Raw genomic sequence first — 13,753 nt, forward strand, 5'->3', positions numbered from 1 at the left:
ACGTCAACAAACAAAGACTAGATATACCACAGCGTCAACAAACAAAGACTACATATACCAGTGTCAACACACAAAGACACGATATACCACAGCGTCAACAAACAAAGACTAGATATACCACAGTGTCAACACGCAAAAACTACGTATACCACAGTGTCAACACACAAAGACTAGATATACCACAGTGTCAACACGCAAAAACTACGTATACCACAGTGTCAACACACAAACACTACGTATACCACAGTGTCAACACACAAACACTACATATACCACAGCGTCAACACACAAAGACAGAATAAACCACAGCGTCAACACACAAAGACAGAATAAACCACAGCGTCAACACACAAAGACAGAATATACCACAGCGTCAACACACAAAGACAGAATAAACCACAGCGTCAACACACAAAGACAGAATAAACCACAGCGTCAACACACAAAGACTAGATATACCACAGTGTCAACACACAAAGACTAGATATACCACGGCATCAACACACAATGACAGAATATACCACAGCGTCAACACACAAAAACAAAATATACCACAGCGTCAACACACAAAAACAAAATAAACCACATCGTCACCATACAAAGACAAGATATACCACAGCGTCAACACACAAAGACTACATATACCACAGCGTCAACACACAAAGACTAGATATAACACAGTGTCAACACACAGGACAAAATATCCAACAACGTCAACACACAGGGAAAACATACCACGGATTTATCTTTCCTGATCATTAATAAGGAATTGTCCTGATTGGTTTGTTTTCAGTGTTTATCCTGTGTTGGAGTCCCTATTTCATTGTGAATCTGGTAGCCGTGTTTGGACATATGGACTTCACTAGTCGGCTGGTTATAGGGATAAACGGCTTTATCCAGAGTCTGGCCCCCCTCAACAGTGCACTCAATCCTATCATCTATGGCATCTTCAGCTCAAGGACCTGTCACCACCTCATGTAAGTCAGTTATTAAGATAATTTCAGAACAACGATTATGGAACTTCTGTCGCCAAACACCTATAACACAATCATTATATTTCGCAGGATATCATATCATAAACGTCCCCGAATCTAGTCATACCCGCCCTTACATGTAATGTCAGGCAGAATAGGATTAGATTCGAGGAGTTTTATATCAAATCCTAATCTGAATTGTTTCGGAGGTGTAAAGGGGAAGAGAGATTTACATGTCTGATGATTTCCTAGTGACGTCACAATTAATTATCAATCCACAACCAATACTCAACTGAAAGGATATATGAAGTCAGCACATGACACGGTTGGACCTGACTGTTAGGTCTCTTCTTGTTATCTGGAAGTGTACTCCTGTCGTTTTATGTCATGTTATTTGGTACGTAGAAGTGTACTCCTGTCGTTTTATGTCATGTTATTTGGTACCTGGAAGTGTACCACTGTCGTTTTATGTCATGTTATTTGGTACGTAGAAGTGTATTCCTGTCGTTTTATGTCATGTTATTTGGTATCTGGAAGTTTACTCCTGTCGTTTTATGTCATGTTATTAGGTATCTGGAAGTGTACTCCTGTCGTTTTATATCATGTCTTTTGGTACGTAGAAGTGTACTCCTGTCGTTTTATGTCATAATATTTGGTACGTAGAAGTGTACCACTGTCGTTTAAAGTCATGTTATTAGGTATCTGGAAGTGTACCACTGTCGTTTTATGTCATGTTATTAGGTATCTGGAAGTGTACTCCTGTCGTTTAATGTAATGTTATTTGGTACCTGGATGTGTACTCCTGTCGTTTTATATCATGTCATTTGGTACGTAGAAGTCTTCTCCTGTCGTTTTATGTCATGTTATTTGGTACGTAGAAGTGTACTTCTGTCGTTTTATGTCATGTTATTTGGTACGTAGAAGTGTACTCCTGTCGTTTAAAGTCATGTTATTAGGTATCTGGAAGTGTACTCCTGTCGTTTTATGTCATGTTATTTGGTACCTGGAATTGTACTCCTGTCGTTTTATGTCATGTTATTTGGTATCTGGAAGTGTACTCCTGTCGTTTTATGTCTTGTTATAAGGTATCTTGAAGTGTACTCCTGTCGTTTTATGTCATGTTATTTGGTACGTAGAAGTGTACTCCTGTCGTTTTATGTCATGTTATTTGGTACCTGGAATTGTACTCCTGTCGTTTTATGTCATGTTATTTGGTATCTGGAAGTGTACTCCTGTCGTTTTATGTCTTGTTATAAGGTATCTTGAAGTGTACTCCTGTCGTTTTATGTCATGTTATTTGGTACGTAGAAGTGTACTCCTGTCGTTTTATGTCATGTTATTTGGTACCTGGAAGTGTACTCCTGTCGTTTTATGTCATGTTATTTGGTACCTGGAAGTGTACTCCTGTCGTTTTATGTCATGTTATTTGGTACCTGGAAGTGTACTCCTGTCGTTTTATGTCATGTTATTTGGTACCTGGAAGTGTACTCCTGTCGTTTTATGTCATGTTATTTGGTACGTAGAAGTGTACTCCTGTCGTTTTATGTCATGTTATTTGGTACGTAGAAGTGTACTCCTGTCGTCTTATGTCATGTTATTTGTACCTGGAAGTGTACTCCCGTCGTTTTATGTTATGTTAGTAGGTACCTGGAAGTGTACTCCTGTCGTTTTATGTCATGTTATTTGGTACGTAGAAGTGTACTCCTGTCGTTTTATGTTATGTTATTTGGTATCTGGAAGTGTACTTTTGTCGTGTTATGTCATGTTATTTGGTGCCTGGAAGTGTACTCCTGTCTTTTTATGTTATGTTATTAGGTACCTGGAAGTGTACTCGTGTCGTCTTATGTCATGTTATTTGGTACCTGGAAGTGTACTCGTGTCGTCTTATGTCATGTTATTTGTACCTGGATGTGTACTCCCGTCGTTTTATGTTCTGTTAGTAGGTACCTGGAAGGGTACTCCTGTCGTTTTATGTTATGTTATTTGGTATCTGGAAGTGTACTTTTGTCGTTTTATGTCATGTTATTTGGTACGTAGAATTATTCTCCTGTCGTTTTATGTCATGTTATTAGGTACGTAGAAGTGTACTCCTATCGTTTTATGTCATGTTATTTGGTACGTAGAAGTATTCTCCTGTCGTTTTATGTCATGTTATTCGGTATCTAAAAGTATACTCCTGTCGTTTAATGTCATGTTATTCGGTATCTAAAAGTATACTCCTATCGTTTAATGTCATGTTATTCGGTATCTAAAAGTATACTACTATCGTTTAATGTCATGTTATTCGGTATCTAAAAGTATACTACTATCGTTTAATGTCATGTTATTCGGTATCTAAAAGAATACTCCTATCGTTTAATGTCATGTTATTCGGTATCTTAAAGTATTCTCCTATCGTTTAATGTCATGTTATTCGGTATCTAAAAGTATACTCCTGTCGTTTCAGATCCTTTAGTTACAGAGGACAATTGCGGAAGACGTGTCCATGTTGTAAATGGTGTCTAAAGGAGCGACATGTCCTGATCCCTCGATGGAGCCATTCCGATGTGTCCTACAGCACTTGTCGACAGACTATCACCCCAGACAAGAGTATCGACACCATCAAACCATCCGACAGTACAGAACTGTGTGACTTGGTCGTTACCACGGACATGCTTGTTGGGCCTAGTAGGTGTTAAGTATCAGATCAACAGTCCTTGGTAAACTCGTGGTCAGTGGTCACTGGAAACAGAACTGGTAACATCATGGTCAGTGGTCACTGGAAACAGAACTGATAACATCATGGTCAGTGGTCACTGGAAACAGAACTGGTAACATCATGATCAGTGGTCAGTGGACTGTGGGACTGGTAACCTCATGGTCAGTGGTCATTGGACTGTGGGACTAGTAACCTCGTGGTCAGTGGTCACTGGACTGTGGGACTGGTAACCTCGTGGTCAGTGGTCAGTGGTCAGTGGACTGTGGGACTGGTAACCTCATTGTCAGTAGTCACTGGACAGACTAGTAACCTCGTGGTCAGTGGTCACTGGACTGTGGGACTGGTAACCTCGTGGTCAGTAGTCACTGGCCACACTAGTAACCTCGTGGTGAGTGGTCACTGGACTGGGGGACTGGTAAACTCGTGGTCAGTGGTTAGTGGTCAGTTGACTGTGGGACTGGTAACGCCACGGTCAACGGTCACTGGACTGTGGGACTAGTAACCTCGTGGTCAGTGGACTGTGGGACTGGTAAATTTATGGTCAACGGTCACTGGACTGTGGGACTAGTAACCTCGTGGTCAGTGGTCAGTGGACTGTGAGACTGGTAACACCATGGTCAATGGTCACTAGACTGTGGGACTAGTAACCTCGTGGTCAGTCGTCAGTGGACTGTGAGACTGGTACCTCCATGGTCAACGGTCACTGGACTGTGGGACTAGGCACCTCGTGGTCAGTGGACTGTGGGACTGGTAACTCCATGGGCAACGGTCACTGGACTGTGGGACTAGTAATCTCGTGGTCAGTGGTCAGTGGACTGTGAGACTGGTAACACCATGGTCAACGGTCACTGGACTGTGGGACTATGTCTAGTATGTGTCAGTAGGACAATATTAGCATGTGTCACGTAATGTGCTGTATCGTTGTTGTTGTTGTTGTTGTTTGGGGAAGACATGGTTTACTACATGTACTACTGTATGAAACTCATGGTGTCGACGTGTCGTTCTGTATTTGATTGAGGGCTATAGTAACCTTGATGGGTAGCGATTACCTCAAATAGCATATCCTTTGTCGGACCATACGCTGTGATATAAAAAAGAAACGGATCATGGTTGGTATCCAAATGACGATAAAAATTACAGAACGGAATGGCCAAGAAAGTGTGTAGTTTACTGAACAGGTGACCCATAGCATCAAAAAACCGGTACATTGTATATTGTACTAAACAATTACATTGGATATGAACTTTTATCAAACAATTTACAAATGAGTGTATTATCATTCATAAACAATACATGTCGACTTCATATAAGGCAATCAAGTGATGTAGAATATCCATGTAAAATAGATGAATCTGAAGGGTATACATATGTACAGAGAAGGCAATCAAGTGATGCAGAATGTCCATGTAACATAGACGTATCTGCAGGGAATACATATGTACAGAGAATGCAATCAAGTGATGCAGAATGTCCATGTAAAATAGACGTATCTGAAGGGTATACATGTGTACAGAGAGGGCAATCAAGTGATGCAGAATGTCCATGTAAAATAGACGTATCTGAAGGGTATACATATGTACAGAGAAGGCAATCAAGTGATGCAGAATGTCCATGTAAAATAGACGTATCTGAAGGGTATACATATGTACAGAGAAGGCAATCAAGTGATGCAGAATGTCCATGTAAAATAGACGTATCTGAAGGGTATACATATGTACAGAGAAGGCAATCAAGTGATGCAGAATGTCCATGTAAAATAGACGTATCTGAAGGGTATACATATGTACAGAGAAGGCAATCAAGTGATGCAGAATGTCCATGTAAAATAGACGTATCTGAAGGGTATACATATGTACAGAGAAGGCAATCAAGTGATGCAGAATGTCCATGTAAAATAGACGTATCTGAAGGGTATACATATGTACAGAGAAGGCAATCAAGTGATGCAGAATGTCCATGTAAAATAGACGTATCTGAAGGGTATACATATGTACAGAGAAGGCAATCAAGTGATGCAGAATGTCCATGTAAAATAGACGTATCTGAAGGGTATACATATGTACAGAGAAGGCAATCAAGTGATGCAGAATGTCCATGTAAAATAGACGTATCTGAAGGGTATACATATGTACAGAGAAGGCAATCAAGTGATGCAGAATGTCCATGTAAAATAGACGTATCTGCAGGGTATACATGTGTACAGAGAAGGCAATCAAGTGATGCAGAATGTCCATGTAAAATAGACGTATCTGAAGGGTATACATATGTACAGAGAAGAATTCAAAATGGACTATACAGTACGGGTAGTGACAGGTTTATCAGCTCAGATTCAAAGATGCTTTAGTCTTACAAAGGCAATTACATTGTCAAACTCCCGTACATAAGTTGGTTTGCTAGCGAGCCAAGCGTACATTGGTTGGTTTGCTAGCGAGCCAAGCGTACATTGGTTGGTTTGCTAGCGAGCCAAGCGTACATAAGTTGGTTTGCTAGCGAGCCAATCGTACATTGGCTGGTTTGCTAGCGAGCCAAGCGTACATCGGTTGGTATTCTAGCGACCAAAGCGTCATTTGTTGGTTTGCTAGCGAGCCAAGCGTACATTGGTTGGTTTGCTAACGAGCCAAGCGTACATTGGTTGGTTTGCTAGCAACCCAAGCGTACATAATTTGGTTTGCTAGCTAGCCAAGCGTTCATAAGTTGGTTTGGTAGCGACCCAAGCGTACATTGGTTGGTTTGGTAGCGACTCAAGCGTGCATTGGTTGGTTTGCTAGCGAGCCAAGCGTACATTGGTTGGTTTGCTAGCGAGCCAAGCGTACATTGGTTGGTTTGCTAGCGACCCAAGCGTACATTGGTTGGTTACCTAACTTGGCAAGATTTCATTGGTCTGTTACCTAAGGAGACAATTTACTGACATTAAGTTTGTTTATGAATCTTAATTGCGTTCTATATTCCAATTTATATCTGTATCCTTGAAATATTATAAAATATAAAACTTTTATGACATTCAACATTGGTATTCATTATATAGAGATTTTTATTGTGCTTGATTACTGTTAGCTTATAACTATTTTCGCATTATTCTAAGTAATCTTATTATTATAGCAATAACTGCTATAGATGGTTTAGTGTATTACCTCTGAGAGCACCTTATGTGTACATAGCAATTAGTAATTCATTATCATACTCTCACTACAGTTGGGAGGGAAAGTTAATATGAAATGTACGATTTACGACAAAACTGTCCTATTTCCTTTTCTACTAGTGTTGGACTTTACCAAACTATTTGTGTGCGAATTAGTCGTACAATGAGCAGGCCAACTAATGTCGCCACAATCACATATTTGTGCTGACATTGACGGAAATATTTCAATGGTGGTCGGTTCACTTTAGAACTTACATTCATTGTGTTTATGACAAATACAAGGTTTGAATCAGTGTCATTGGCCATGAGAGATTATCATGTCAGTTCATACGGCAACAACATCTACTGCTGTAAGACCGACTCGATTAACTTCCCAATGAGTATACCCAGATTTAACTTACATATAGTAACAGACGTTAATCAACACTTCTGAAGTGTCACTTTGTAGTCAACGTTATGACGACCACTCCCGTCCTCCTGTGGTATTCGTCTTGTCTTGAAAATGACGTACATCGCTCAGATAATACGTCTGTACCGGCACTCTCACTGACGTGCTAAGTGTATATAATGTGGTCAAGTACTGTTAAACAATTCATTTTTGCGAGTGATTAGTTTTAGCTTTGATTTGTGTGGATTCTCGTTGAACGGTATTGTCTAAATCGCGACCTCAAATATTCGCAAATAAAACCTACAAGCATAGTTCAGTGAAGCACATGCAAGAATAAAAGTGACTAACAGTACATAGACCAAAGGTCCTAGTACTTACTTAGTACCAAGACCAAAGGTACTAGTACTTACTTAGTACACAGACCAAAGGTACTAGTACTTACTTCGTACATAGACCAAAGGTACTAGTACTTACTTAGTACATAGACTAAAGGTACTAGTACTTACTTAGTACACCGACCAAAGGTACTAGTACTTAGTACATAGACCAAAGGTCTTAGTACTTACTTAGTACATAGACCAAAGGTACTAGTATTTACTTAGTACATAGACCAAAGGTACTAGAACTTACTTAGTACATAGACCAAAGGTACTAGTACTTACTTAGTACACAGACCAAAGGTACTAGTACTTACTTAGTATATAGACCAAAGGTACTAGTACTTACTTAGTACATAGACAAAAGGTACTATAACTTACTTAGTACATAGACCAAAGGTACTAGTACTTAGTACATAGACCAAAGGTACTTGTACTTACTTAGTACTTAGACTAAAGGTACAAGTACTTCCTTACTACATAGACCAAAGGTACTAGTACTTACTTAGTATATAGACCAAAGGTACTAGTACTTACTTAGTACATAGACTAAAGGTACTAGTACTTACTTAGTACATAGACCAAAGGTACTAGTACTTACTTACTACATAGACCAAAGGTACTAGTACTTACTTAGTACATAGACCAAAGGTACTAGAACTTACTTAGTACACAGATCAAAGGTACTAGTACTTACTTAGTGCATAGACCAAAGGTACTAGTACTTAGTACAGAGACCAAAGGTACTAGTACTTACTTAGTACATAGACCAAAGGTACTAGTACTTAGTACATATACCAAAGGTACTTGTACTTACTTAGTACATAGACTAAAGGTACTAGTACTTAGTACACAGACCAAAGGTACTAGTACTTACTTAGTACATAGACCAAAGGTACTAGAACTTACTTAGTACATAGACCAAAGGTACTAGTACTTACTTAGTATATAGACCAAAGGAAGGTACTAGTACTTAGTACATAGACCAAATGTACTAGTACTTAGTACATAGACCAAAGGTACTAGAACTTACTTAGTACACAGATCAAAGGTACTAGTACTTACTTAGTATATAGACCAAAGGTACTAGAACTTACTTAGTACACAGATCAAAGGTACTAGTACTTACTTCGTATATAGACCAAAGGTTCTAGTACTTAGTACATAGACCAAAGGTACTAGTATTTACTATTAATGGATTTCCCCTATGTTTATATATATTTGTATATCAGATCCAGTCACGGACCTTTATCTAACCTTAAGTATGAATGATGGAATATGTAGTAAAATGTTGTTAAATTTTATATGTAATGTGTACCATGTTGTTTTGCAGTAATCCGTCCACACTCAAGATGTATTACTGTTCGTGGCCACACAACACTCCCAATTTTCAAAGCTTGTTTATAGTGAATTCAATCTGTCGGTGTGCCTTGCTTTATTCGCCTTCGTAATATCCTAGTTCATGGTGTAGGTGAGAAATGGTTCTCAATAATACTAATAATATCCTAGTTCATGGTGTAGGTGAGAAATGTTTCTCAATAATACTAATAATATTCGCTTCCATTGCGTCTGCGTTTGAGAAAAAACCATTACGTTACGTGAGTGTTTTGTAGAAAACCTTCACACCAAGCTTTGATCGTAGACATACTACTCGGATTAGGTCTGTTTATGTTTGTCTATATTATCATAGGATGTTCTCTAGTTAGGTCACACAACGTTAGGAGTGATAGTTGTACAGTAAATCGCCCCATACAATATACATAGACCATATAAAAGTCCACGTAACATCATCACTAGAACACGAAAAACACGACAAACTTCTTTTATGATTATGATTTTGATGCAGAAACCCAAACAGAGTAGATATAGTCCTGCGCCACACGGACCTTTAGGACTCATCAGTACTATTGGGTGAAAAGAAGTTTAAAACACCATGTTTTAAGTGTTTCGAAACAACCTATGAAGAATACAGCTAAGAGTGGAAAAATGCCTATAAAACCCCTTATAATAAATTCTAAACCTTGGGTTACAGCAGATATTTAACACTTAAATCAGTATTTCATTAAAACACTGACAAATCACCTCAAAATACAAAGCTATTATAACCTTCGGGAATGATTGTCAACCAGCAGCCAATTATCACTAGGAATTGGACGAAATGAAGAATGAATACATCAATATGTGGTTCATAAAGAATGAACCCATCGATGTGTGGTTCATAAAGAATGAACCAATCAATGTGTGGCTCATAAAGAATGAATACATCAATGTGTGGTTTATAAAGAATGAACTCATCAATGTGTGGTTCGTAAAGAATGAATACATCGATGTGTGGTTTATGAAGAATGAATACATCAATGTGTGGTTTATAAAGAATGAATACATCAATGTGTGGTTTATAAAGAATGAACCCAGCAATGTGTGGTTCATAAAGAATGAATACATCAATGTGTGGTTCATAAAGAATGAATACATCAATGTGTGGTTTATAAAGAATGAACTCATCAATGTGTGGTTCGTAAAGAATGAATACATCGATGTGTGGTTTATGAAGAATGAATACATCAATGTGTGGTTTATAAAGAATGAATACATCAATGTGTCGTTCATAAAGAATGAATACATCAATGTGTGGTTCATAAAGAATGAATACATCAATGTGTGGCTCATAAAGAATGAATACATCAATGTGTGGTTTATAAAGAATGAATACATCAATGTGTGACTCATAAAGAATGAATGCATCAATGTGTGGTTTATAAAGAATGAATACAATGTTTGGTTGATATTGTATATAGTAATCTTCTCAGTTTGTGTTTGGTACATTAAAAATATCCTCTGTAATATTCTGATTAAGTTTTCTTTATGAAAGATGGCCTGACATCATCGTTCTAACACTGAGTAGAACCCGGATGTATAACTACTCGTTTGGCTAAATATAATTATAAATAGAATCGTCAGAGCGCTGGACGAGTAATTCGTAGTCTCTGATTCGGATCTTGGTTCAGTCATCTCGCCCCTAGTGATTCTTTATATAAGGAAACAATACAAAGGAATGATTGACACACATCTTTACGGATCCTCTGTATTACCTTACTTAGTTCAAACACTGACATTGTAATTACGTATCAGATCCAACAAACTCACATAGGAGATCAAACACTGACATTGTAATTACGTATAGGATCAAACAAACTCACATAGGAGATCAAACACTGACATTGTAATTACGTATAGGATCAAACAAACTCACATTGGAGATCAAACACTGACATTGTCATTACGTATAGGATCAAACAAACTCACATAGGAGATCAAACACTGACATTGTAATTACGTATCAGATCCAACAAACTCACATAGGAGATCAAACACTGACATTGTAATTACGTATCAGATCCAACAAACTCACATAGGAGATCAAACACTGACATTGTAATTACGTATCAGATCCAACAAACTCACATAGGAGATCAAACACTGACATTGTAATTACGTATAGGATCAAACAAACTCACATAGGAGATCAAACACTGACATTGTAATTACGTATAGGATCAAACAAACTCACATAGGAGATCAAACACTGACATTGTAATTACGTATAGGATCAAACAAACTCACATAGGAGATCAAACACTGACATTGTAATTACGTATAGGATCAAACAAACTCACATAGGAGATCAAACACTGACATTGTAATTACGTATAGGATCAAACAAACTCACATAGGAGATCAAACACTGACATTGTAATTACGTATAGGATCAAACAAACTCACATAGGAGATCAAACACTGACATTGTAATTACGTATAGGATCAAACAAACTCACATAGGAGATCAAACACTGACATTGTAATTACGTATAGGATCAAACAAACTCACATAGGAGATCAAACACTGACATTGTAATTACGTATAGGATCAAACAAACTCACATAGGAGATCAAACACTGACATTGTAATTACGTATAGGATCAAACAAACTCACATAGGAGATCAAACACTGACATTGTAATTACGTATAGGATCAAACAAACTCACATAGGAGATCAAACACTGACATTGTAATTACGTATAGGATCAAACAAACTCACATAGGAGATCAAACACTGACATTGTAATTACGTATAGGATCAAACAAACTCACATAGGAGATCAAACACTGACATTGTAATTACGTATAGGATCAAACACAATTACGTAGTAGTTTAACATTCTACATGGTGCCAACAAGAACGCATTCCTGAATTATTGTTGAGATTACCTTAATGTCGTGCTTTTAATGTGTTAGAAACATGGACTAACACGTGTAACACGTGTATGGAGTGACGGCGGTTATCTTTCTCACGTAGACACGGTTATCATGTTTTATATGTCAAGTTGTGAAATTAAAAACCTAATGTGCAACTGTGTTGGTCGTGTTGTTGTTTACAAACGTAAGTCGAGCAGTCCATTTATTAACCCAGTAATGGGCAAAAGTGCCAACAACTCTTGGTTTGTTTTTAACTGATTACGCTGATATTGTTTAGTATATATAGTTAAACTTTTTCGAGATTTCACAAATGTGAAGGTTTGAAGTAAGATTGCACCGCACTTTGGTGTCTTACACTTGAATACTTCTGGTGTCACAAAGATCAAACTTTGAACATGTCAATATGTTGTTTCCAATTCTTAGGTTGACGTCAACTTTGTAAGATAGAATGCTTATCAGAAATGTTTCACTAGCTCATTAGGTAGAACCCAAGTCTCGTAAGACGAGGTCTCGAGTTCGATCCCTAGTTTGGGAAAGAAAAGATATTTTATCTGCATCAGATTTAAAAATTATTATTTAAAAACGTCATTAAGCAACATGAACATTATTTTACAAAACAAGGTGTTATATAATATAGGACTGAGAGAAATGTCTGTGGTATGACAGTTATTTTGGGATGAAAAAGGACTAAGGGAAATGTCTCTGGTGAGACCGTCATCTTGAGCTGAAATAGGACTGAGGGAAATGTCTCTGTTAAGACCGTTACTTTGAAATGAACAATCATCTTGATCTGAAATAGGACTGAGGGAAATGTCTCTGGTGAGACCGTCATTTTTAGCTGAAATAGGACTGAAGGAAATGTCTCTGGTAAGACCGTCATCTTGAGCTGAAATAGGACTGAGGGAAATGTCTCTGGTGAGACCGTCATTTTGAGCTGAAATAGGACTGAGGGAAATGTCTCTGGTGAGACCGTTACTTTGAGCTGAAATAGGACTGAGGGAAATGTCCCTGGTAAGACCGTTACTTTGAGATGAAATAGGACTGAGGGAAATGTCTCTGTTAAGACCGTTACTTTGAAATGAACAATCATCTTAATCCGAAATAGGACTGAGGGAAATGTCTCTGGTGAGACCGTCATTTTGAGCTGAAATAGGACTGAGGGAAATGTCTGTGGTATGACCGTCATTTTGAGCTAAAATAGGACTGAGGGAAATGTCTCTGGTGAGACCGTCATTTTGAGCTGAAATAGGACTGAGGGAAATGTCTGTGGTATGACCGTCATTTTGAGATGAAATAGGATTGAGGGAAATGTCTCTGGTGAGACCGTCATTTTGAACTGAAATAGGACTGAGGGAAATGTCTCTGGTGAGACCGTCATTTTGAGCTGAAATAGGACTGAGGGAAATGTCTGTGGTATGACCGTCATTTTGAGATGAAATAGGATTGAGGGAAATGTCTCTGGTGAGACCGTCATTTTGAGCTGAAATAGGACCGAGGGAAATGTCTCTGGTGAGACCGTCATTTTGAACTGAAATAGAACTGAGGAAAATGTCTCTGGTGAGACCGTCATTTTGAGCTGAAATAGGACCGAGGGAAATGTCTCTGGTGAGACCGTCATTTTGAGCTGAAATAGGACTGAGGGAAATGTCTCTGGTGATACCGTCATTTTGAGATGAAATAGGACTGAGGGAAGTGTCTCTGGTGAGACCGTCATTTTGAGATGAAATAGGACTGAGGGAAATGTCTCTGGTGAGACCGTCATTTTGAGCTGAAATAAGACTGAGGGATATGTCTCTGGTAAGACCGTCATTTTGAGCTGAAATAGGACTGAGGGAAATGTCTCTGGTGAGACCGTCATTTTGATCTGATATATGACTGAGGGAAATGTCTCTGGTGAGACCGTCATTTTGAGCTGAAA

General features: G+C 38.3%; 2 protein-coding genes across 6 annotated transcripts in view; both read left to right on the plus strand.

Annotated features, from left to right (window-relative positions):
- Positions 1–4,020, plus strand: part of LOC110445762 (cardioacceleratory peptide receptor-like) — a 119,304-nt gene extending 115,284 nt beyond the window's left edge. The window contains exons 9-10 of the mRNA XM_021490539.1: positions 794–977; positions 3,421–4,020. Coding sequence (XP_021346214.1) covers positions 794–977; positions 3,421–3,652 — 416 coding nt within the window. The 3' untranslated portion in view covers positions 3,653–4,020. The remainder of the gene's footprint in view (positions 1–793; positions 978–3,420) is intronic.
- A 153-nt stretch (positions 4,021–4,173) lies between these two features.
- LOC110445763 lies at positions 4,174–10,421 on the plus strand. 5 transcript variants are annotated; one of them, XM_021490540.1, is made up of 2 exons: positions 4,174–8,379; positions 8,540–10,421. In XM_021490540.1, exon 1 carries the CDS (start codon positions 4,937–4,939, stop codon positions 6,014–6,016), a length of 1,080 nt encoding a protein of 359 aa, XP_021346215.1. In that variant the 5' UTR covers positions 4,174–4,936; the 3' UTR covers positions 6,017–8,379; positions 8,540–10,421. The 5 variants fall into 5 exon arrangements, with proteins under 5 accessions (XP_021346215.1, XP_021346216.1, XP_021346219.1 ...); XM_021490541.1 differs by having other exon boundaries at positions 4,174–7,879; positions 7,976–10,421; XM_021490544.1 differs by having other exon boundaries at positions 4,174–7,879; positions 8,412–10,421.
- Positions 10,422–13,753: the final 3,332 nt, after the last annotated feature.

This window comes from Mizuhopecten yessoensis, unplaced genomic scaffold (genome assembly GCF_002113885.1).
Source record: "Mizuhopecten yessoensis strain PY_sf001 unplaced genomic scaffold, ASM211388v2 scaffold2351, whole genome shotgun sequence".
NCBI lineage: Eukaryota > Metazoa > Mollusca > Bivalvia > Pectinida > Pectinidae > Mizuhopecten > Mizuhopecten yessoensis.